Source organism: Ursus maritimus, unplaced genomic scaffold, assembly GCF_017311325.1.
Source record: "Ursus maritimus isolate PB19 unplaced genomic scaffold, ASM1731132v1 scaffold_6, whole genome shotgun sequence".
NCBI lineage: Eukaryota > Metazoa > Chordata > Mammalia > Carnivora > Ursidae > Ursus > Ursus maritimus.
In genome coordinates this window covers 34,686,617-34,713,381 of record NW_024426774.1, presented here as the reverse complement: position 1 = coordinate 34,713,381, position 26,765 = coordinate 34,686,617, and the positions used below count along the sequence as shown (strand labels likewise).

The window sequence follows — 26,765 nt, the reverse complement described above, 5'->3', positions numbered from 1 at the left end:
GATGTGGGAGTTTCACTTCCTTCCTCTCCATGTAAGTGTGTCCTTGCCACCTTGGAGGTGGCCGCAGTACTTCAACGGGAGGGACCGAGCTCTGCCTTTTGACAAGAAGATGCTGAGGTCTGTCCTTGCCTCCTCAGGACAGCCAACCAAAGGGGGGTGACAGGGTAGGGATCTATTCTCAAACATGGACCTCAGGCCCCCCACTGGCTCTGATCAGTGGCCCCCTGAATGGGGAAGACCCCCACCTTCTCAGTCCTTGGACTCCCCCTCCACAGACTGTGCTGGGCAGGAAGAGGGCCGGGCTCCATTCCCCAGCCAACTACAAGCTGAAGCTTATCCCCGGTTCAAGCCCCCCTCCTAGGGTCTCACCAGGAATTCTGTGCTGTTCCATTGTGTTTAAAGTGTTCGGTTTAAGGAAGCCGTGAAGCTGAATGAAATGGAAATCGATTTAAACCTGGCTAAAATATATAGCTTTTAATGTTCGTGTCACGAAGGAGTTCTCTAATCACATATTCTTTCCTTCTTTCTTTTTAATGAGGCTAAACTGACTAAAATAATTTAACTGAGTTTAGAATGGCAGTGTTTAGACAAACAAGACTCCTACATTTTAGACATGTCTAAATGCTTTAAAAGCCTATAAAAGTAGTTCATTACATTTCTCAGATATTTGAACTTTATTCCCCAAATTATATTTGTTTTGTGAACATATATATCATTACTTCTGCTGACTCCCCTATCCCCTAGCCTGTGATCCTGGGAGATCTGAATGTGTGGGCCACAAGGGAAGATCAATGAGGTTATCAGGGAATGGAGCAGAAAAAAGGGGCTGAAGAAGGCATTCCCCCATACTGATGACAGTTCTCCCTGGGACAAAACAAACGTGCTGCCACAAGTCACAAAAGCAAACAAAACAAAAATAAAATCTTTTTCTTTCTCTCTCTGTCTCTCTTACTCATACACACATCACAGCAAAGTAACAATGAAACTTACCTGTTCCTGAATCGCACGTTTTAACAGAGGTAGACCCATGATAAACTTCACTCTCTGAAATGTCAAAGCTCTCATTTCATCCAGACTTAAATCATACCTGTGAAGAACAGATACAATGGTGTTAAGACATTGATTTGGTGACTCTGAGTAGGGCCTTTGGACCAAGATATCTGAAAGAACAGACAGCTTTGTTACGTCTCTTACGTCTCTTGTTTGATACAGCGTGTCAAGGAAGGCCTACTGTGTGTGAAACACAGACCCTGTGTTCAATACAGTGGGGCCAAAATGGAAGGAAAGAAGGAAGGATTTCCTGACAGGGTGACCTTAAAACAAAACTCCAACATCCCCTTGGCAGGGGCAAAAGATTTTTATGTTTCTGAGATGACTCAAGAACAGCATTTGGGAAAATGAGAGAGAAGGGAGTGATCTGTGTCATACGAGGGGTGGACTGTAGTGGCCACAAGGAGTGTCGCCTAGAGTTTCCTTCAAGAGAACCCACCAACAAACTCCAGCTACCATACCTTGGAACTAACTGTGACTTTCCTCTTGGGCTGCTCCCAGCTGGTGATTGAGTAGGGCAAGCTTCCAGATTAGGGCCATTACTGTCCAGTAGGCAACTTATGCCAGGAGATTCACTCCCCCCCAACTGGCCCACTGAAGCTTTCTTATAACTCCACTGTGCCCTTTCGGCTCTCTCATTTCATGGAGTCAGAGCTCCCTACACATTCCAAAGCTTCTCCCCGCTCCTCCAGCTCCCTCCCATCATCCTTCACAGATTCACAGGCTCCACCCCCTACCCCATAAGTCATTTGCTCATCTAGTCCCATCTTGGTGTCTGCTTCTCAATGAACTTAAACTGACACAGGAGGGGAGGTTCCACTCTGCCACTTAAAAATCTTAAATGCACACTGGAGGAGATAATGCTAAGTGAACACTGGAGGAGATAATGCTAAGTGAAATAAGTCAAGCAGAGAAAGACAACTATCATATGATTTCTCTCATCTATGGAACATAAGAACTAGGATGATCGGTAGGGGAAGAAAGGGATAAAGAAAGGGGGGGTAATCAGAAGGGGGAATGAAACATGAGAGACTATGGACTATGAGAAACAAACTGAAGACTTCAGAGGGGAGGGGGGTGGGGGAATGGGATAGACCGGTGATGGGTAGTAAGGAGGGCACGTATTGCATGGTGCACTGGGTGTTATACACAACTAATGAATCATCGAGCCTTACATCGGAAACCGGGGATGTACTGTATGGTGACTAACATAATATAATAAAAAATCATTAAAAAAAAAAATCTTAAATGCAAAGCATAGCCTGAGCCTGGAAGAAACCTCACTCAGGTTCGATTCCTGGCTCTGTCACTAACTGTGTGACCAACATCAAGTGACCTGGTCTCCCAGTACCTCCGTCCTCTCATCTGTAAAATGGGAATGATAATTGCACATAACTCAGACGACTGTCACCTCAAGTGCTTATCCCAGTGCTTGCATAGATATAGTAAGTACTCAATAATATTAACCTCCATTCATACGCTTCTTCCCCCCCCTCCTCCTCCTCAACAGCAGGAACTGTGTTAGATCCATATTTACAGTCTCAGCACCAACCCAAGGCCTGGCCACAGTACACCTCATTAAATGATGGTTGAACTTAAATTTGTTTCCTATAGTTCATGACTAGATCCTGGAGACCATGTTCTCAGGTATGTCCCAAAAAGCATGCCAACCACACATGCGCTCCCTATGTAAAGTTCATTCCCAGCAAGAAATACAAAGTGCATGGATATAGGGTCCAAGTCTCGACCGGTGTAGCCCCTCAGGACCAGCACAGCGTCTCACATTTAAACATTTTCCCTAAATAACCGCTGGCCAATTGCCCCAGACCAAACAAGAACCAATTCAACCCTCGTGGCTTTCTCTCATCCATTCAGTTGGCAGGTAACAAAAAATCCAAGGGGACCCCACCATTACATCCTAGAATGTAAAAAAAAAATCCACCCCCCCCAAAAAAGACACAGAAACTCCCAACAGAAGAATCTTGCTTTTTTCTTTCTTGAGTCACCTAGTAGACCTGATTTCAGCACAACGAGTGGGTATTTCGGTATAAGCATTACTGCATAAAATCAGCATTTTCCCTAAGGAGAACAGAACATAAACATTCCATTGTCAGTGAAACTAGGAGTCAGGAAAACTCTCCAGATACTAACATAGAAGTAAAACGTGTCTGAGTTGGTGCAGGATTTGGGCAGGAGGACGTGGCAAGAAGAACCACAGAAAGAGATCTCGCATAGCACCAGGGCCAAATGGTGGCAACTCTCAAAAAAATGCAGGTAAAAATTCACTTTCTAAATGTAAGCTGTACCCATTGAGAGGTAAAACTTGTAGCTCTGGTCTGGAACAGCAAGACAGGAAAGGCAACGAGCTTGCAGGTGAGAAGGCTCGCTGGCCCCCGAGCTAGGTTCGGCATCAGGGCAACCTGCATGAAAGAAGCAGTCTATCCCTGTGGCAGCAGGGAAGGGGAAAGGGACTATGTTGTGAAAAGGGACTAATCCCAGACCACTATCTCAGCTTCTTCTGCTTCCCAACCCTGAAGCCTCTTAGAAAAGCCAGGCCAGAGATCATTCAATTATACTCAAATCATCCGATTATAAGTAATAAAAAGACACTAGCATAGAATTGATACAATGATCCTGTAAGAAAAACAGAGAAAAAGATCAAGCCACTGGCAATGTGGGTGTGCGGTAGGGTTCTGGGCATCAGTGAGGACGGGAGGCCTTCAGAGCACTCAGGGTGCGGGGGAGCTTGCAAAATGTGGCTCAGCTGAAGTCTAGCCTTAGCCTGATTCAGTGGAACACTCTGCAGTATAAATGGCACCACGGAGAGGTCCCATCCTGTCCTTCTGTCATGGGCAGAAAGCATAACCTCAGCCGTTTCCTGGGAAGGTAACTCCCATACGTCAAGGACAATTCCAAGGAAGTTCAGCTGTGAGCTGATACCAGTCAATACTGACAGCAGCTGGGAGATGAGTGTACAGGTTTGGTAGAGGGATCAGGGTAGGGTATTAACAGTAACTGCTAAGCAGCTGACTAAAGAAGTTAGAAAAAAATTAAAAGAAAGGAGAAAAAATAAATTATTAAAAGTAGAAAGTTAATCAGTTAGAAAACAGAAAAAGTATAAGTAATAAATCTCAAATCTGGTTCTGGAAAAAATCACAAGAGTTGGTTGTTCAACATTGCTCTGGTGGTATTAGCCAATGCAATTTGACAAGGGAAAGAAATTAGGAAATTGAAATTGGAAAGAAACAGGTAGAACTACGTACAGATGATCCATGTGTTTCATTGATTATATTAATGGCCCCTTACGCTAGACCTCCCTGATCCCTGCCCTTTGATGCTGCAGTTCTCATAAAGAGGCAGAATATACTTACCCACCCCTTGAACCTGGGCTTGGCCACATGATTTGCTTTGATCATTAAGATATTGGTAGATTTGAGGAAAGCAAAGGCTTAGAAAAGTGCTTGTACAATTCCCTTCCTCTCTCGCTCCTCAGCAATCCCATGGGAATATGCTTGAGCTTATCTAAGAACATGCTGATGCTAGTTTGCCATATGGACAGAAAGTATAAAGTAAGAGACATGTGAGGAGAGCCCCATTATCTCAGCCAAGGCCATTCTAGATCAGCCTACTTTCAGGCAAGGCCCAAACTGGAAAAGCCTGGTCAAGATAAAAAGAGCTGCCTATCCAACGCACAGCTGACTTCATGAATGAGCCCAGCCAAGGGCAGAAGAACCTCTCAGCCATCCACAGACTCATGATCATTAATAAATGTTTATTGTTTTGAACCACTATGTTTTGCATCATAGCTAAGTGACATAATATGACTGTATACCGGGAACCCTCAAGACAACCAACTAAAATTACTGCAAACAAGAAGAGCTTGGCAGGAAACACAATCAATGAAAGTCAGTAGCTTTCATATGGATATACAACAATCGGTTTGAAAATAAATGGAAGTAAAGATTCCACTTGCCAAAGTTATAAGACAAAAGAAAAATATACTTAAGAATAAACTTTTTAGATACACTTATATGAATAACACTGTAAAACACTCCTGAAGAACACAAGAAAAGACTTGAACAAACAGAAATATGTACTGTGTGGGTTTTTTTTTAATAAAGATTTTATTTACTTATTTGAGAGAGAGAGGTTGCATGACTGAGGTAGGGGCAGCGGGAGAGGGAGAAGCAAACTCCCAGCTGAGAGCCCAACTCCAACTCAGGGCTCAGTCTCAGGACCCTGGGGGATCACAACCTGAGCTGAAGTCAGATGCTTAACCGATTGAGACTCCCAGGCACCGCCCCCCCCCACCATGTGTTTTAATAGGAAGACAATATAAAGAAATCACTTCTTCCTCAGTTAATTTACACATTCAATATGATCTAAATTTAATAAATGCCAACAAGGGATTTGAAGTGTATATATAAAAGAAAACAAAAATATCCAGAAAAACTCTAAAAATGAGGAGCTATGATCTCTAACAGATGTGCAATAAGGCCACAGTAATTAAACTAATGCAAAAGCAGCAAATAGACCAATGGAATAAAATAGAAAATCAAGAGGAGCACCTGGGTGGCCCAGTCAGTTGAGGGGCTGACTCTCAATCTTGGCTCAGGTCATAATCTCAGGGTCCTGGGATCAAGCCCCACATTGGGCTCCATGCTCAGTGGGAAGTCTGCTTCAGGATTCTCTCTGCCCCTGCTCTCTCTCTCTCAAATAAATAAATAAATCCTTTTATAAAATGGAATGTCAAGAAACAGAAGTTAATACATATGGACATTTAATACTATGTAAGACAAAGCTGGGACATGGAATCATTAGAAAAAACAAAACTTTGAGATGTTCCAGTTGGGTAGCCAACAGGAAAAAAAAAATAGGTTCCTATCTCACACCACATCTAGAATAAATTCCAAGTAGATCAATGATTTGCATGGGGAAAAACAAAACCACAAAGTATTAAAGAAAAGCATGAACTTCTTTTTAATCATAATGCAAAAACCCTTTCTAATGTGGTATAATATTTAGAAGCCATGAAGAAAACCATGATAAATGTGACTACATAATAACAAAAATTTTTGCATGACCGAACACTAAGAATTCCAAGTAGATCAATGATTTGCATGGGGGAAAACAAAACCACAAAGTATTAAAGCATGAACTTCTTTTTAATCACAATGCAAAAAACCCTTTCTAATGTGGTATAATATTTAGAAGCCATGAAGAAAACCATGATAAATGTGACTACATAATAACAAAAACTTTTTCATGACAAAACACTAAGAATAGCCAAAAGACAAATGACATGGAACAAATTATTTATTACTGATATCATCGCAAAGCCCATCTCCCTAATTAAAGAGCTCCTATAATTCATTAAAAACAGACGAACAAGTAGGCAAATGATTTGAACAGATGGCCCACATAATAAGAAATACAAATATCACAAATACATTTTTCTTCATTTTTTTCACAACTATATTTTTAAATCTCTGCTGTGATATGCAATAAAAGAAGCACAAATTAAAGGTACACTGAAATATCAATTTTTACCTATTACATGAACAAATCCAGATGGTGTGATGACACACCGTGTTGGCAAATTTATGAAGAGCAGATGCCCTTATGCACTAGCCTGGGGGAGGAGGGAAGGTGGAGTGTTAATTGGTACAATTTATATATATAGCAATTAGACAATATCTATCAAAATTACAAATGAACTGACCTTTTGACTCAGCAATTCCACTTCTAGAAATTTATCCTCACACATGTAAGGAGTATATATAAGTTGTAGAGGAATATAGACTATGGATCCTCTTTTTTAATAAACTGTAGTATTTATTAATTATAAATTCTGCAATCAAAAAAGAAAAATGTGGATCAAGAGCCATTTCACACTTCAAAGACCAGACAGTAAAGCCTATGGGAATGCCATGAACTGTGTTATACAGACAAGACTCTAAAACATAAGTTATTAGCCATTTTCTTCACATTTCCATTCCAGTAACTTTTTGATAAAATGGTTGTGATTCATCTACTTTAAAATTTTAATTCACATCTATTCTCACATTAAATCAAGCTGCCTGCTCATACTGCTACCAAGCACCTCATAGGAGTCAAGTTTGAGTAATGATTTTATGCTAATCTGTGCAGAGAAAAGAAGACAGACTTCAAGATCAGGTGAGGATACGCACAGATAATACACACAATGGCCAAAGGAACTGAGAAATTATTAAAAACTGTAACATAAACAGAACTCAAGCAAACTGTGTTACTAATAAATAGTTCTCAACTATTAATACTCAAGTTAAGAAAATTTTGTATTCCAAAAAGAAAAATGTGGATCAAGAGACATTAAAGAACATTTCTCAATAGAGACAAGTTAAGACATTTTAATTAGAGGTCTATTCCATTCCGCTGCCCACCCTCACTCCCAAAACGCACTACCAGAGGTGAAGTCAACGTTACATGGGCAGAAGTAGCTATTCCACAGCACAACACGCAGGCATCTAAAAGATGAGTGATGGCGTGAGTGCGGTCTGGCCAAACAGCGAGATTATTACATAAAAAGGAAAAATCTGTCTATATGCCTATGTAAGGAAATTGCCAAGAAATGTTTTAAATGAAAAAAGCAAGGTGCAAACAAGTAAATATATTACTTTTACTGCTGTACTATATGTTAAAAAGTCGGGGGGTCGGGGAAGAATACTACATTTTTGCTTGCCTATATGTTGTTGCTATTTTTTTATTCTCTTAAGGGACACACCAGAAACTACTAACAGTGTTTATCTTTTGTGTATGTGGGGCGGAAGTGGGGGAAATTTGGTAAGTGGGAAATAGCACTCTACCTTTTTAGGTGTTCCAACGTTTGAATCATATTAAAATACCTTTTTAAAAAAAGACATAAAAATATATATATATATATAGTAGATATTTTAAATTGCACACTTAAAATGACCACTAGATGGCGATTGTTCTTCATTTGAACGGCCGCCAGCAAGTATTCATACAACAAAGACATTAAAGCTGGATGAAGTCTTAGAAACTGCCTGAAAGCTTGAGCACCTGATTATCTTAATAAGAACGGGGGAATGGGATGGGCTGGTGATGGGTGTCGAGGAGGGCACGTATTGCATGGTGCACTGGGTGTTGTACCCAAGCAATGAATCATGGAACTTTACATCAAAAACTAGGGATGTACTGTATGGTGACTAACATAATATAGTAAAAAATATTATAAAAAAAAAGAATGCGGGGGCGCCTGGGTGGCACAGCGGTTAAGCGTCTGCCTTCGGCTCAGGGCGTGATCCCAGTGTTATGGGATCGAGCCCCACATCAGGCTCCTCCGCTATGAGCCTGCTTCTTCCTCTCCCACTCCCCCTGCTTGTGTTCCCTCTCTCGCTGGCTATGGCTATCTCTATCTGTGTTAAATAAATAAATAAAGTCTTTAAAAAAAATGCGTAAATTCTTAACACTTTTCAGTAAAAAAGGTAACAGTCTCTGCAATGGACAACAATCTGGATTTTAGGGATACTTCCCCCCACCCCGAGCTCTCCAAACCCCTACACAACATAAATATCTGTGTTTTCTGTCTTTAAATATGTACCTCCACATTTAACAATTTTAATAGGCCACCTCAGATGCTGTTTGTAGAACAATGGGGTAGAAATCATAAGCAATAGTGCTTTTTGGTATTTTCACATCTATAATTTCTGTCCTCTTGAAGCTATAAGATATGAAGATATGGCAAATATTATTCTCTATGCCTCAGATGGCAGACAGAGGCCCTAAGGAATTAAGAGCTTTGGCAGGATCCTGGGTGGATGGTGTTAGTGTCAAGATTAGGAGCAGGGGGACACCTTGAGGACAGCTGTGCGGCTACAAAGAGGGCACAGCTCTTCCCCTAGCAGCTCTGCCATCATCTGACTTATCTTTTGGTGTTCTATATAGGATTTAACTTGGAAAAACAAAAACAAGAACAAAAACAAAACAGTGCCATTACTAAGAACAAGCTTGCAAATCTCTGAGCTAGGATATGCCACAAGCAAGAAGTGAAACAAAAGATACTAATTTCATCTTCCCCGAGAGAAGCGTGGGGTGTAGACCTCCAGCATAAGTAAGACACCTGTCTGGGAAGCCTCCCATGTGGAATTAAGACCAAACTACAAGATACTAACTTAAAAAAAATCTAATCATAAACAGATATCAGAATGGCTAAAAGAAATAATACTGACAACATCAGGTGTTTAGGAGGATGCCGAGCTCCTGGATTTCTCCTTCGCTGGTGGTGAGAATGAAACAGCACTAGGGAAGAGCTGGACAGTGTCTTTTGAAATTAAACGTACACTTATATAACTCAGCAATCCCACTCCCAGGTATTTTACTGAGAGAAATGAAACCCTTTGTTTTCACAAACACTGATACGTGAATGTCTGTAGCAACTTTATTTGCAATCGCCACAAATTAGAAACAACCCAGACGTCCCTTGACTGTGGACAAAAGTGTGGTAAATCCACACCATGGGCTACTGAGCAGTAAAAAGGAGGGAACTACTGCTACACACCACAACGTGAATGGATCTCAAAGACTTTGTGTTGAGTAGAAAAAAGAGAATCTCACAAAGTCACATAGGATTCTGATTGCATGACATTCTCAAAATGACAAATTATAGCAATGAAGAATAGATCGGTGGCCGCCAGTAGGTAGAGGGATGGGGAGAATCTGACTCTAAAGAGAAACACAGGAGGTTTCCGTGGTGATGGAACGGTTTCATGTCCTGATTGTGTTGGTGGTTACACAAAACAATGTGTGTGAATGACACACACACACATACACACAAATATCTATACCCTCCAAAAGATGTGAACAGACACTTCACGAAGAAGATACACAAATGGCCAATAAGCACACAAGATAGTGCTCAGTGACACTGGTCACCATGGAAATGGAAATTAAAACCATAGTGAGATACCATCATCCACCCGCCTGAATGCCTAATAATAATAATAGCAAAATAAGATGTTAACAAGGATGTGGAACAACTGAAACTCCCATATTTGTTGTGAAAACATATAATGATACAGTCATTTTTGGGAAAAGGTCTGTCAGTCAATTTCTCATAAAATTAAACATATACCTAACTCTCTGACTTCACAATTATACTCCTAGATATTCACCCAAGAGAAACCAAATACTCACAAAATTCTTGTAGAAGAAGGTTTGTATCAACTTTGTTCCCAAACTAGAAGCGGCCTAAGTATCCATCACAAAGAGAACAGAGAAATAAACTGTGTTAGTATAGAATGGAAGACTGCTTAGCAATAAAAAGGAATGTACGGGTGAATCATTTGCTCTCCAGGAAGCCAGCTGCCATGATATGAGGACACCCAAGCGGCTTTATAGAGAGGTCTACACGGGGAGAAACTGAGGCCTCCTGCCAACAGCCGTGTGGGTGGACCATCTTGAGAGACTGAATCTTCCAGCCCCAGTCAAGCCTTTATATGACTTCGGACCTGGCCAATATTCTACCTGCAACCTCCTGACGGACCCAGAGCCATCCTGCTAAGATGCTCTGAAATTCCTGACCCACACAAACTGGGTGAGATAATACACATTACTGTTTATGATGCTAAGTTTTCAAGTAATTTGTTACATATCAATAGATAACTAATACGCACAGTATTGTCAGACACACAGACACACAACTGATAGGCATGAACTAGTGTCTTATTTTTAAACACTTTAATAATACGTAAGACACCAAGAACAAGGCATGAGTCATAAAATTGTAGGTTAACATATTCTCACACAGAAAACACACCTGTACAATCCCCACTCAAGTCCAGGAGAATCACATTATGTCACCAGGACACAGAACACTCCCCTCAGTCTCCCTGTCCATCATTACTCCCTCTCTCCTGCCCACTGCTAGCTGCTCTCCTGACTCGGAACTCCATAAATTATTTTTGACCGCTTTTGAATATTAAAGAACTGGGATTAGACCTTATGTATTCTTTCGTGTCTCATTTCTTTTGCTCAACACGGCTAGTAAGATTCATCTTTGGTAGCTACTGTAGCTGGAGAGCATTCATTTTCACGGCTGTAGAGGATGAAATTGAATTAACATACCACCAGAAATATGCTGAGTGAACATATTGTATGATTCCACTTACATTAAATTCTGAAACAGACAAAATTAAAACATAGTAGGGAAAAAAAACCCAGAACAGTGGTTACTTCTGGGAGAAGAAGAGCAGGGATTGAGTGGAAAGGGCATGAGGGAACTTTTCTGGGGTGATGGCAATGTCCTATATTTTGATAGGGGTTTGAGTTACACAGGTGTCTGCATTTGTCAAAACTCTGAGAGTGTGCATGCAAGATTTTTGCATTGCATTGCGTATTACAACAACAACAAAAAACCCGGAAGTCTGAACACATATTGAAGTCTTATCAATGATATACACACTGAATTATTTTGGGGGGAGGAAGTGTACTTATTTATTTATTTATTTATTTATTTCAGCAACTTTGAAATGCATCAAAAAATGAAATATGGCAGATAAAGAGATGGATAAGTGAGCACATATGTGATATAGAAAATACAGTAACACATTAATAGTAGGATCTAAGTGTGTGTATAAGAAACTCAATGTTAAAGTCAATTCCACTGCATGTTGAAAATTTTTTAATTTAAAATATTGGAAGAAAGTAGATGACCAGAAGGGGAATTAGGGTAGGGCATCATTTCCTTATGTAAAAATGAGACCTGAAGCACAGATCTTGGTTTCTAGAAACCAATCTCAAATAAAAGGAACACGGGCTTGCGGGAGAAATGGCTGATTCTAGGACAGGGCAGGGAAAAGAAAGAGGAGCCTGGAGCATCTTGTGGAATCGGAAAGTAAAGAAGCCCTTCAAAAAAAAAAAAAAATCCCAAAAGGGTGGGGCCATGTCAAAGGGATGCAGGAGCCAACTGTAAGAGCCCCCTAACGCCAATGCTAGAACAATCTGAACAACGAAATAAAGAAGGGACAACTGGGCTACAACGCAAAGCGTAAAATAAATATACATGAGTGCATACTGATACAAATAAATGGTTTAAATAAGTAAATACATGAGGGGAAAGAGACGAACTGCCTGTAATAAATAATTTGTGTAGCCACTCTCCCCTCTAGCAGGCGGCACTTACCACACCACCACTACCATCCCGAGTGTCGGCTGCACTTAGGGACCTGCCTACAGAGGGAAGAGGTGATTTTACAAGGAAGAAATGCGATCAACGCTACCCTGCCCAGGTGATCGGGGTTAACAGTGCCGCTGAGGAGCCATGTTGATTGTCTGCACCCCCTGCTACGATTGACAAGAAGCAAACTTGCCCTCATGGTCTTTCCCAAAACCCATAACCTCGGGCTAGACACGAGAAAAACATCAGACAAACCAAACTGAAGGATATTCAACAAAATACATGACCAATACTTTTCAAAAGTGGCGGGGTGAGGAAAAACATGGCAAGACTGTGGAACGGTCACAAATCGGAGGACACTAAAAACAAAACAAAACAAAAAACATGATAACAAAACACAGTGTGGCATCTTGGATGGGATCCTAAAATGGAAACAGGACACTGGTGGAAAAAGTAAGAAAATTCAGATGAAGTCTAGAGTTTAGGTAATAGCAATGAACCAATGCTGCTTTCTAGTTTTGACAAACACGCTCTGGTTATGTAAGCTGTGAGCAATAGGGGGAAACTGGCTGAGGGGTGTATGGGAGCTCTCCGTGTTAGCTTCACAATTTTTCTAGAAATTGAAAATTACTCGAAAATTAAAAGTCTACTTTGAAAAGAGACAAGAAAGAAGGCAACAGCAACAACAAAATAGATCTTTGTGCATTTTTTGGAAAACCTTTTAAAAACCCAACAAATAAAAAACCACTTTAAAAAAAATGGTTGCGTGTATTTTTTTTTTTTCAAAATCTATTTCAAAAACCAGTTTTGGTGTCATGGAAAGCACATCCTCAGACACCAAATCTGAATGCCCTTATGACGAGAAACATCCTTGGTGCCCAGCCTCTGACGACCACATGATTCTAGGCAGCACCCACGTTTCTGGAATGAAGACTGACGAGAACTTGAAAATCAACTCTGGTTTCCCAACGTGGCTCTGCTTCAGTAAACTGCTCCTTTGTCCAGGTCCTTTTATAATTGTGCTTCGGGAGACAACTCCAGCTCGGCCCAGGATAAACTCCCCCTATCAATCTCTTCTTGCTGAAAATGGCAAAAGTCAAAATGCTCCATCTCCATTAAGAAGTGAGGTGCAACCCACTGCCAAGCATTCACACCAGTGAAAGGCGGTGGTAAAGAACAGGTCCCCAGAGGCAGCGAGCAGAGAAATCCTCAGTCTTCTAGTAAATACCACAGCTACATCACAACCTGACCTCCCACCTCGAAAGCCTCCACCCACCCCCATGAGCCCCCACACAGCCTGAATGACCCAACCCTGAGTGGAAACAGAAACCGTTGAATCATCCTGTGGTAACTGTCAAAGGCTACAGGCCCTGAACCAACAAGGGTGACAGAAAATGCGAAGGGAGGGTTTTCTAAGCACTGCGGTTTAATTGTAGCTGTGAAGTTCACTCAACCACAGAGAAGTACACTTGCTGATTGGCAAAGTCTAGGAAAGTAGCTTGAGGAAGGCATGAAGATAGAGAGGAAGGAAGGAAGGGGAAGAAAAAATCCTCCCAGCCAGAGACGAAAACCTGATGGGAATCCCTGAAAGGAGGCACTTGCAACCCACACCCCTGCGTCCTGGGCTTGCCAAGCAGTGACTGTGGGCTGAGAAATGTTCACTCTCCAACCTTCCCTTCTGCCTTCCTTCCCCAGATTTCGTTAAGCACCTGCACCAGGCTAAACACGAGGAATTCAAAACAAGTCAGGCCTGTTCCTACCCTCAAGGAGCTCAGATTCTAGCCTGGAAGACATAGGGGCAGAAGGAGGGTCCCCAAACAGTGTGACACAAGAAAATTTCACCCATTATCCTTAGACCTCCAGTGGCCAGAGCTGTTGTTGCCTCCCAAGGGATGGCACAGTTGTTTTCTGGAATGGAAAGCCTTCGGTTTAGCATTTACCTTGACTTGGTTCTGTCCGGGAGGAGCTGCAGGGGCCGTGAGAAGGCAGAGGGGCAAGAACCTGGTGCCTCTGCACAATCTGCTGAGAAGTGGGGTGTCTGTGGGCAGAGAGAGGAAGTCCCCAGGAGGGAGGGAGCAGGGAGGGGATGTAAGGAGGAAGGGTGGAAGGGAGCAGGAAGGAAGTAAAGGGAGAAATGTGCCCGAACGAGCAGAGGATAGGAACAGATACAATCTCCTAAGACAAAAAGACCAACTTTTACAAACTCAGACAGGCTTCCTCGCTAGGTAGAGGTATGTGTGGCAGACACTGATGCTGGCTCTTCCTGGCCCACCAGGATCCTGATGGTGCTGCCTCTGCTCCGCCCAAAGGGCGGCTCCTGATAGGTCCAGGCTACCATGGTGATAAGCTCCAGGACAGCGGCTGGCTTAGCAATGAGACTTGATACCTCAAAGAGGGCTATTTTTTAGGGCGCAAGAGGCTGGAGTAGCGCAAGAGAGGTTAGCTGAGAAAACAGAAAGGGGTGTCAGTACAACTTAACTAAGTGTATTGTGAAGCCTAGAACTGTGGTCTACAGGTACAACCATGCCTTGACTCCCTCCTCAGGCCATGCTCTGCCCGTGGAATGGTGGAGTCTGCTAGCTTGTCTGGCTTATGTGTTTCCTGTTGATCACCCAAAGGATGTTTTTGGTGGAACATTAGTACACACATTCTACAGGGATCTAGAGTGGAAATCCCTCATCTTCAACAACAACCCTTTCAACAACTATGGAGGAAGCACCCTCAATGGGTCAAGCAACATACACAGGAGCCAGGGTCCCTGCTGGACCTTGAAAGCCCCCTGTTCATCTACCTGCCTATTTACAAGTAAATGGGAACTGGGAAGATGGACATGAGATTCCCTCAGGGGCTAATTACAAGCTGGACATCAAGGTTTGAGATTCCTGAAGGGTCAAGTAGTGGTTGAGTCAATACTCTCCAGGGCAGCCAGGGGGAGGTGGGGAGAGCACTCAGGGGGCCTGGAAGTCTGCAGTCCTCAGTGAGCCCACAGGGAGTATCAAAACAAACACAGAGGTTTGCCCATGGTCCATAAAGTCATCATAATGAACAGGAAGACAGGTAACCAGAGCCCACTGCTTGGCTCAGATGTCATCACTTATCTACAGTCATATTCATGTAAGACCTATTCTCAGCTCCTGGAATAAACCCATGGGCCAAGCTTTATTTATGGAGGGAGAATGGAGTATAAATGTTGTCAACTTTGACGTTGTAAAGTTAGTGGATGGAGAGAGGTGAACATCAAAAGACCAGAGATACTATGGAAACTCAGTGCAACACAAGGCAAATAAAAATAATAATATATATATACACACTAATAGGAAGCTGCAGGAGAATCTCAACAGCTCTGCAGAGAGAGAAGGGGGCAGGGGCTGCACAGACCAAAGTGCTGGGCAGCCACAGTCCGCTAACCCCTCAGTCTCAGGGTCATTGCCATGGTTGAGCTACTCCCCCGACGGCAGGAAGGTACTCTGAAGAGCAGCTCAGAGTTCAGAGATCTCACAACACAGTAAGAACAGCTTCCGTTAGAAAATGGGCCCAGGCTTCCTGGGAAATTTCCACAGCACCTCCTGGAGCAGTGAGAAATTAGTGTCCATGATCTCTTATCTCTTTACACAGACATTGGTCCCATACATGTATAACATTTGCTTTTGCAATCAGTCAGCAAGTCCCTACCCAGAAGAGCCAAGAGACGGCCCATCTTCAGATCAAAATCATGGCAACGAAGAAGATGAAAGCCAACTTCCCACTGAAGGCAGACCCATGGCTTCCCAGGGACTCTTCCATGACATGCTTCACTCCCTACAACCATCCAGAGACTAAGGGAAAAGCCAGCTATGGGTGCCTAGCACTTTCATCTGTCCGGCATCCATTTCCCCTTTCCTGGGCCCCCTCGCCCTAGCTTTTCTTCAGCAGTCTCACATTCCCTCCCCCAGCCAGGTGGGTCTCATGGATGACCCCACCCAAGTGACCCCTTCAAGGAAGGGCAATGGCAACAACTGGCTGGCCAGTGAGGGTGGCCTGGGCCAGGCTGGAAGCCAAAAAGTGTCCCTCTCTTCCAGCCTGGCTGCTGAGCCCAAAGCTCTGAAGGCCACAAGAGGGATGGGGTCTGTCTGGACATGAGGAGAGCAGAGCCTGGGATTCCTGACAGCGTCACCCAGGAGCCTGAATTCCAATGTCCATACCTGAAGCTGGTGCGAGCTGCATATTCATCTGAGTGACTACCCATATGGGCCAATCAAGACCTGGAGAGAAACTGACAGCAGACAAGGGATAGCAGTAACACACTGGCAGCTGGAAAGTGAACAGGCAAGTTCATCGGTAGATGACTTGGCAGAACAGAGAATGGTAAGTTTCTAGGGCTAAGGAGCCAACCAGCTGGTGCAACTGAACTCCACGAAGGCTTGGGAACTGGAGGCTCCAGGCACCTCCAACAGCTCCCGTTCCCCTCCCTAAACCCATCAAAGCCTGGGGGTTCACTGTCAGGAGGGGATGTGAAAGGGCAACTTACAGGTTCCACACTGAGAAACAGGGACCATGGGGAGACACCCCAGCCACAGGCCCTACTTACCAACACACAGGGCATAACCAAACATCAGGGATGGCCTGTACATCATGGCGAGCTCTGACAACTTCCCAGCAGATGGCCATAAAGTGACTTGCGTTAACAAAAGCTGAGTTAACAAGCATTTTCCAGCTAATGGAAGTCAAATGTCTTAGGAGAGGAGCGTTTTCTAATCAGCCTAAAGTCACTTCTGGCAGCCAGGGTTATGACTTGTCTGTCCTTTGTTCTGCACCCACCATTCCTCAGGAAACTAAGAGTCATCTCTGGAGAAATTAACTCTGTCCAAAAACAAAACAGTAATACTGATCTGCCACTGAAAAGGCAAAAGTGATCAGGAAAGCCTGTAGCCAACAACCCTGCCTGTTTACAATCAGCGTTTTACTTACTATACTATATAATATTTACTTATACTATTATTTATACTTATACTTTACTTATACTGTCCTATTATAAGCAAATACCCAAGGTGGATTAGACATTTAAGGAAAGCCTTCAGCACAAAAGACAGAGGTCAAAAGTACAAATCAAAAAAAGGAAGCCAAAGGAAACAGAGACAAAGCAGAGAACAGAAAGGAACATCTCAAAAATTAAGAGATTTTGCAACCCGAAAACAACAGGTGCTATTAAAAAAAAAAAAAAAAGGAAAAAAGAACTTAAAGAACTTTTTTAAAAATAAAAATACGACAGTAGCTATTTTTAACTCAGGAAGAGTTGGAAGACAAAGGAAAGAAAACAGCCCAGGAAGTAGAACAAAACAAAACAAAACCAAAAAAAAAAAAAAAATAGAGATGGAAAATATGGAAGAAAGGAAAGAAAATCCGAGGACAAGACCAGGAAGTCCAACCTCTGAACAAAGGGAGTTCCAGATAATAGTGCAAGTAACGGAAGAACATGAGTTTCCAGATTATAGAGCTCATTACCTGCCTCACACAAGGAAAGAAAAAGAGACCACATCAAGTCACGATGCAAGTCATGTAACGCCAGTTCTAAACAAGAATGCTCACGATGGTGTAGCTCTCCATCTGTGAGAAAGACACGCTGCAGTGGCAGGAAACACAAAGAATGTGCAAGACTACTGTCAGAAATGGATGGATGCAGGCTCAGGGCCTGACCGACAAAACAACCATTGCATTTTGACAAGGAACAACCCCTCCTACTCCTCTCTCTGCTCCTCCTCCTGCAGAGGCAATGATCCCCCACCCCCACCCCCAGTCTCTGGGTCCTTCTTGACCTGTATGATGCCAGCACCTCCTGGGGGGGCCCTGCCATGATGCCAAGGATGATCATCCCCTGGGATGATGCCAGTGATGGGACCTGCTCCTGGAATGATGCCACCTATGGGAGGCCACGTACCAGTGATGCCTGGGTGCCCAGTGGTGAGACCTCCCACCTGCCCCATGAGGGTGCCCGCTTGGCCAGGAATGACTCAACCAGACAGATAAGGAGAGACAGGAACCTCTTTATACCCATTTTATATTACTTGTTCTACTTCTCCAGGAGATCATGGTGCTGTGACTGGGTGTTTTCTAACAGGAGGACAAGGAAGACTTTCTCCCCCTTCCTATCAAAGAGAGAATAATTTTGGCAGGGGAGTAGTGGGAGGGAAAAAATAAATAAATAAAAAAGCAATTTTCATTTGTATTGTGAAATGTGAAAATAAAATTGTCAACTGTTTTAGTTAAAAAAAAAGAATGTTCATGCATCACACCAATGAAAATAAGAATTATATTTTAAAAGAGCAAGCTGTAGAATAAAACAAATAACATGATCCTGTTTCTAGAAAAACGCAATGCTCACGTCCACATAAACTCATAGAAAAACAGAAAAAGAAAGAGGAAAAAAACCCTACAACACACTAAAGTATGAAAAGCGGTTGGGGGATCACATGTCCATCTATGGATGAATGGAAAAAACGCAGTATATCCGAGCAATGGAATATTATTCAGCCTTGAAAAGGGAGGAGCTTCTGACATGTACTATGATATGGATGAACCTTGAGAACATTACCCTAAGTGAAATTGGCCAAACGCAAAAGGACAAGTATTGTCTGATTCCACTTAGAGGAATTTCTGTCAAGAGACAGAAAGTAGAATCGGTGGTGGCTGTGGGCTGGCACAGAAGGGGAATGGGGGGGTTCTTTTTAATGGGTACAGAATTTCTATTTGGGAGAAGTTCTGGAGATGGTGGTGGTGGTTGCACAGCAACGTGAATGCACTGAATGCGGCAGAGCTGTACACTCAATAATTATTAAAGTGGTAAGTGTGATTGCATGTGTATTCTACCACAGTGAAAAAAGTAGTTGGGGGAGGGGATGATTTAGGAAACTTTGAAGTTTTCTATATTATTTGGTTTCTTACAATGAGAACATCTTCATGAATACTTGCATGCATGAATAAGACTTAGGGGAAAAACTGTCAATAGTTAAGAGGAGAAATGTGCATTGTTCTAGGGAAGGGAAGCCAAGGGAGTAGAGAGAAAGAAGGGGTGAGGGGAGCCAGCACAGAGAGACCAGGGAGGGGAGCCTTGGAGAAGGGCGGGGGGAAGGTCTTAGGAGACCAGCCATGACTAATGGGGCTTTGTAGGTTGTCTTCCTGAGGACGCGTGCCCTACCCACACATATGCACACACCCTCAATGACCTGGCCCTCAGGAAGGAGCTCCAGTTTGCCAAGAAACAAACTCAAAAACATTTTCAAAGCTTATCTCATTTCAGATGTTGCTTTTAAACATTCCCTGCAAACCCCAGTGAGGAACCTCGAGTCTCCCCAAATTCTCCTGCTGTTGCAACAAACAGCATGCTGTCCCATAGCCCTCAGCAACCAGGGCAATCCCAGGGCCTGGGGGACTGTCTATCGGAGTGGAACAGTGCAGTCAGCCTGGCAAGCCAGACTTTGGGAGAGAGGGCAAGCCATTCCTTAGGAGGGGAACATGGGCTGTGCTCACACAACGCGGAGGGCGGGGGGGGGGGGGGGGCAGAGCATACATGGTGAACCCCTGTGCCGAGGAGGGTAGTCAGTATGTGCATAGGAAATTACACAACCTCTGTTCTTTTGGAAGAAAACTGTTTTGTGGCCTCTTATGTCCTGGAAGTGCCTGACCCTGTACAAACTTCCCACTGTACACACACAGCACTCGCCCCACCTCGTGGTCTCACCCCCCCAACACCCACTTTAATTTCAAAGGCCTGGGGTGAGGGACTAGCCACAGGAGACACAACATTGCCCCAGTGAATCAGTGAATGGAGAGGGTTTATTTCTGGTCTCCTATGGAGCGTTCTATTCTGGCAGAATGCTAAAACGTCAAGAAATCAGGATCACTGTCTTCTAACACATGATAAGATCAAATCTGATAGTACAATGTGACCTTTCAAATAGGTATCAGAATCTTGAATCTCTTGGGAAAAACAATATGAAATTTAGTCTCTGCTCTTATTACAACTCCGAAATAATGAAGTCAATAAACAGGAACTGGAAAGAATGGAAAAGTGTTTGTTAAGATAATGGGGATTTTTATCTTTTCATTTATTGGTGATTTTTTTTTTTGGAGGGGAGGGTGGTTGGTGTCACACTGCAGTCAGCATCCATCACTGAACTCCTATTCATCAGTTCCTCATCTCAGCAGCACAGCGACCTCGCAGCACAGATATTATCCCCATTCTGTGGATGAGCAAGTGTCAGCTCAGGAAAGTAGAATCACTTGATGATGATCATAAGGCAAATAAGCTCCCTGCTGACTTTCCAAGCTGCTGGTGTGCCTTTCCCTCGAGCCCTAAGCAGGTTGTGCAATTCACAACGAAGACCCTTCTACTTGGTCCAAGTCAACAGTTAGAATATTAGAATTCTGTTCCGTATTTTAAATATTCTGTTCCATATTTTAAATTGCAATTCCCTAGATTGTTAAAGGCAAAGAGATGACAGCCCAGGAACTACACTGAGAAGACCAAGGAATACAGGAACAGATATGTGTCAAGATGTGTAGACAGGGCTGTAGCAGAACTAAGTTTGATTAAAAGGACCTCTTTGCACTCTTAGGAACTGCAAAGGCTTCCACAAAAAACCTGCACACAGATGTTTCTAGTAGCTTTATTCATAACTTCCAAAACTTGGAAGCAGCCAGGATGCCCTTCAGTAGGTGAACGTATAAATAAACTGTGGCTCATCCAGACAATGAACTGTTATTCAGCACTACAAAGAAATGAGCTATCAGGCCATGAAAAGGCATGAAGGAAGCTTCAACGCATGTTACTCAGTGAAAGAAGCTAATCCGAAAAGGCTATATAATGTATGACTCCAGCCATATGACGTTCTGGAAAAGGCAAAACTACAGAGTAAAAAGTTCAGTGGTTGCCAGGGGTGGAATGTGGGAGAGATGAATAGGCAAAGCACAGAGGATCTTTAGGGCAGTGAAAATGTTCTGTATAATACACCATAACGAGGTACGCATGTCATTTTGTATTTGTCCAAATCCGTAGAATGTGCAATGCTAAGACTGAGCCCTAAAGTAAACTACGGACTTGGGGTGATCGTGATATTCAATCTTGGTAAAAAAAAAAAAATGTATCATTCTGGTAGGTGATGTTGATAATGGGGGAGACTATGCCTGTGTGGTGGCAGGCAGTATATGGAAAATCTCTGTACCTCTCTTTCAATTTTGTTGTAAACCTAAAACTGCTCTAGAAAAAAAATAAACTCAAAAAAATTATTGAGGCTCCCAAATATTGATTGATATTTACCATATAGGAAAGCATGACAGAAAAAATATATGAATATATATTAAATTATTTAAAGTAATAAACTCATTAAGTTTTTACTGAAAAAAACTATTTTCCAACCCCTCCTCCAAATTTAGTAATAAGAGTTGCATTGTTCTGCATTTTTACAAAACCTTTTAATAGGAGGAATTAATCAAAGATAGCTGGATTCTTGGGGCACCTGGATGGCTCAGAGGGTTAAGCCTCTACCTTCAGTCCAGGTCATGATCCCAGGGTCCTGGGATCGAGCCCTGCATCTGGCTCCCTGCCCTGCATCTGGCTCCCTGCTCCGCAGAGAACCTGCTTCTCCCTCTCCCTCTGCCTGCCACTCCCCATGCTTGTGCATGCTCTCTCTCTCTGTCAAATAAATAAATAAAATCTTAAAAAAATAAAAAAAAGATAGCCGGATTCTTATATCTGCTTCTGCACCTAATTTGTTGGGATATTAGACTTCATGTAGTCTCTGGAAACCACTTTACTTTGTGAGTAAATGGGAATGAAAAGCCAATAACATCTCAGTATTATTACAAAACTGCTTTTAACTTTGAATCTCCTTAAACGGTCTTGGGTACCCCTGGACCATATTTTGAGAATCATGACATAAAGAACTATGTATGAGAGAGAGGGAAAGAGAAGAGGGGAAGACACTCCAGGACACGTGCACCCACTTACACATCTCATTTTTCACCTTCCCTAAATCCACCCCCTTCCAGTGCAGAAATCTCGACTTCTGCAAAAACAAGGCTGGTGATGGGTATTAAGGAGGGCACGTATTGCATGGTGCACTGGGTGTTATACGCAAGTAATGAATCATGGAACTTTACATCAACAACTAGGGATGTACTGTATGGTGACTAACATAATATAATAAAAAAATTATTATAAAAAAATAACGACAGCAAAAAACAAAAACAAAACAAAACAAAACCAAGGCATCTCCTTCCGCCTCAGCACAGCTCATTCTTAAGGGATAAGCTAAAAGTGGGCTGACAGGGCACGGCCAACTAGCTAATCCTCCTTCGGAACATACTGGTGTTATATTAAGGGCTTCCTTAAGCTAAACCTCCAGAGCCTGGTTCTAAGAGTGGGCTTTTCAGACTGCCTGCGAAGGGGTCAGCTGCCCAGCAGAGCACAGGAGAAAGAGCCCACAGTGGGACACACGTGCTGAGTTCTGGTCCTGACTGCTGATCACTGAGTCCTTCTCTCCATGTATAAACTTGAGAAGCACCAGCCCCCCTGCTTGCTTCTCAGGGCCGTCATGGCATCAAATGACCTCGTGGACTTGAGCCCCCCTGACAACCAAAGTACCTCAGCTGCCATTCAGCTGCCCACTCTGCACACCTGTGCTCTTCGGGGCCCCTGGGAGTCTGCCCCACCCCAGACGCCCAGATATGCCCTTTGCAGGGCCAGTCCACCCCTGTGTCAGGAAAATGTCCCCTCCTCCAGGCAGGCACCACGGGGCCGACGCTGTCCTGCCGGTTCCCGTGCACCTCGTCAGGCGCACCTGGTCGGGACACTGCGGCACGATGACCCTGGGCGCCGTCCACGCCCACCGCATCCCAATTTTTCTGCCCCTTCTCCCACCACCTGGGGTGGGACACGATGGGCGGGCACTCAAGCAACTGAGGTCTAGAAGCAGAGCCGAACCTTCCAGCCAAGAGTGTCAGCAAAGCACCAAGCCTGCCGCTGCCGGCCCACCCCTTCACCCCGACTCTTCGAGTAGGAGGGAGCTGTGCAGGCGGAAGCCACCCTCCCCGCCGGTCCCTGAAGTCCGCGGCGCGTGCGGTGCCCGCACCTCTGGCGAGGAGCGTCCATCATCTGCACAGGGGAGGGGGACCTGCCTGGCCCTGGCCCTGGCCCGGAGCGCCCCGGGCGGTGCCCCCAAGGGCGCGCGGTGACCAAGGGGACACGGCCAGGCGGCCGGCGGCTGCACGATACCTGTGGCGGAAGAGCGGGCAGCCGCCCAGGAGGCAGCAGAGCTCGTTCTTAAGGCTCCAGAACTCGCCGTCCAGGTAGCGATGCAGGGACGAGTCCCCAAGCCCCGGAGCCGGAGGTGGCTCCATCGCTCTGCAGGGCCTCTGGCTTGGCCACCGGGCTCCAGGGAGCAGCTTCCCAGCTTCCCTCCGCCCCTCCTCCCAGCTGTTCGCACGTGGGGCCCGGGAGCGCACGCCCTCTTATCTGCCCGGCGCTGGGCCTGTCTCCTCCCTCCCCATCTTCTTGTCCCCTCCCCCATCCCCACCCACCCCAGCCGGCCATCCCCTGACACTGCTCCCTGGGCCCAGGGGACAAGCTGTCCAGGAAGTCAGGGCTCCTACGGTGGTCTCCTCTCGCCCTCCCCAGGATGCTCAGTCTACTGCCTTGCCCTGGGACCTTAGTTTCTACCACTCGTGCCCTCTACTCAGTTGTCCCTGCAGTCTGTGAGGGCACAAGAAGCAAGTATCAGAGCCGTAGAGAGGGAGCTGGTCAGGTGGCTGTGGGCACGGGAAGTCAGAGCGGAGACATTTTACTCCGCGGATCTTGCATGCCAGCCTCTTAACCTGGCTCGCCAGATCCAAGAAGTTCTGGTCCAGCTCTGGCCCCAACTCAGCTGCAGCTCAGCTCAAATCCCTGCTGCCCCCAAACGGGGCATTACAGTGAACTTTAATATGACTGTAGTCTGGGGGTGGCCCAGGCCCGCAGCCACTGCAGTGCAGAGTAGCTGAGAGATGCAGACAGAACAAGGCAATGAACATGAACACTAAACTCATCTCCCAGGACCCTCCTTTTGTTGTGGGCAGTAGGAAACGAGTTACAACCTAAGTGGCGATTGTTCATTCCTTTCCTCTGGGTAACTCTCATGTATTTTATTGATTCTACTTTTAAGTACAAAGGAAATGTTAGCTCTTCCCTTGCAAAGACCACGCTGCCAGGGAGGTGACAGCTGCAGGTGTGGTGAAGCACTTGGGATTGATTCTGTCTGCTGTCATTAGGTAAGTAGAGGTCACATCCATCCATTTCCTGTGGCTATGTGACAAATTACCACAAACTGAGTGGCTGAAGACAACACAAATGTGTCCTCTTACAGTTCTGGAGGTAAGAAGTCAAACATGGATCTTACAGGACTAAAATCAAGGTATTAGCAGAGCTGGACTCCTGGAGGCTCCAGGGGGGAAAAGAACTCTTATTTTTTCCAGCTTCTAGAAGCTACCTGCAGTTGTTGGGTCCTGGCCCCTTCCTTCTCCCATCTTCAAAGGGCATCACGACAATCTCTGCTTCTATTGCTCATTCCCTTCTTCTGATTTTGACCTTCTGGTCTCCCTCTTATAAGGACTCTTGTGATTACATTGGGCCCACCCAGATAATCCAGGATCATCTCTATCTCAAAACCAGTAATTTATTCACACCAGGACATCCCTTTTCCCATGTGAGATAGTGCACAGGTTCTGGGGATTAGGACGTGAACATCTTGGCGGGTCTTTAGTCTGTCTGCCATGCCGTCTGTGCAGCCACAAGTAACAATACCCCACCAACTGTGACGAGTAGGGGCAGCGTTCGCTCCTGTAACAAGAAGCCTGGAGGTAGGAGAGTGCTGAGGGCTAGTAGCTCCACCCACAGACCATGTTTTCTTTCCATCCTTCTGTTCTATCCTTTCTCAGTGTGTTATCTTTATCTTTGTTTTTTAAAACTTGTCTCGTCTCAATCATAATGGATACCGCACTTTAAGCAACACATGGTGCCAAGCAGAAGGACAGTCAGGATAGGATAGTAGTAAGAAACAACCCCAAAACTCTTCCAGGCATGCTGTGGTCACAAACCACCCCCAAACCTTAGGCCTTATAAAGATAAGAGTTTATTTCTCACCCAGGCCACAGGAGGGTTCTGTTCCATGTTTCCTCACTCCAGATCCCAGCAGACAGAACAGCCACCATTGTATGCCTGCACAGGTGCTTAAAGCTGCCAGCTGGAAAGGACACACGTAACTTCCACTCACGATCCGTTGGCCAATGCAGTTCACTCCTGACTCTGCGGGAGAAGGAAAGTACCATTCTGGACATGCCCAGAAAGCCAACACCCAAAATAATCTGTGAGCAACACCAGTGACTACCAAATCTGCCCTTGTTGCCCACTAGTGGCTACAATATCCAGCCACATATTTGTCCCCCTCTCTCTTCCACAGGCAAAATACACACTCCACTCCTCAAAGGAGGCAACCAAATTCCCATACTGTTACAAAACCAAGTCCAAGGCCAATGGAAGATGCACAGTGGTCTCTCCATCAAGTCAGGGTGTGGTTTGTCTGGATTCAGAGACCGTTAAGCTAAAAACATGTGACTAAGTGCATGCAGCTTGAGCGAGGAAAAAACAGTCTTTGTTGTTATAAGCCACCAAGATTTTCTGAAGCATTGTTTGTTACCCAACTATGACCTAGTCTATCCTAGAAGCTACTGGAAGAATGTCGCTACTGAAATTAAAAAAAAGGGGGGGAGGCACTGGCTTAGGAATTGGGAGGGTCGGTGAGGATGCTGTTAACCAAAGAAGGGAGGTCATGTTAGGAAGTGGCAAACAGGGGCTCCCGGGTGGCTCAGTCAGTTAAGCGTCTGCCTTTGACTCAGGTCATGATCTCAGGGTCCTGGGATCAAGCCCCAAGTCTGGCTCCCTGCTCAGCGGGGTGTCTGCTTCTCCCTCTACCCCTCTCCCCGCTCATATGTGCTCTCGCTCACTCTCTCAAATAAAATCTTAAAAAAAAAAAAGGAGGTGGCAAACATTTGATAAAACGGTACCCAACAAACAACATAGCTAATGAACTCTTCGCTCTGGGAGAAGATGCTGGCAAGACAAGCTCAGCACTGTCAGTTCTGGCCGCTGGCTGCTATTGGCTGTGTTTGACAAACTATAATAAGAAAGAGATGGACTTAGAAAGAACTGAACAGTTTGCGAGTAGGGATGAAAAGGAATAGAGAGCCCACAAATCCAGGGACTTTCAGAGTCAGAAGAACCAACTGCTCCCCAAGTCCTATCAAAAAAGATAAAACACGAGTGTTTTGAGCAACAAAGGCCAATTAAAACGCAGGAAACTCTGGCTCTACCTTTTTGCCCCTTATGGCAAGAGTTTGACCTATACCCCTGTTAAGACCTCTGGATGGATTTTGGGGGTTCCTAGCAAGGCAGCTCTCACTCTGGGGCCTATCAGACCAAGCAACCCCCATCGGAACCTCACAGGCACAGCATTAGAGCACGAGAGTGGGTCAA

The 26,765-nt window shown here is 44.5% G+C and overlaps 1 protein-coding gene across 1 annotated transcript in view; it reads right to left on the bottom strand.

The window, feature by feature from the left end:
- The window catches only part of ACOXL (acyl-CoA oxidase like), a 317,436-nt gene extending 302,837 nt beyond the window's left edge, over window positions 1-14,599 (bottom strand). Inside the window, exons 1-2 of the mRNA XM_040623184.1 lie at window positions 14,167-14,599; window positions 991-1,087 (exon numbers count right to left, since the gene is read on the bottom strand). Of these exons, the coding sequence (XP_040479118.1) occupies window positions 991-1,065 (75 nt within the window). The 5' untranslated portion in view covers window positions 1,066-1,087; window positions 14,167-14,599. The remainder of the gene's footprint in view (window positions 1-990; window positions 1,088-14,166) is intronic.
- Window positions 14,600-26,765: the final 12,166 nt, after the last annotated feature.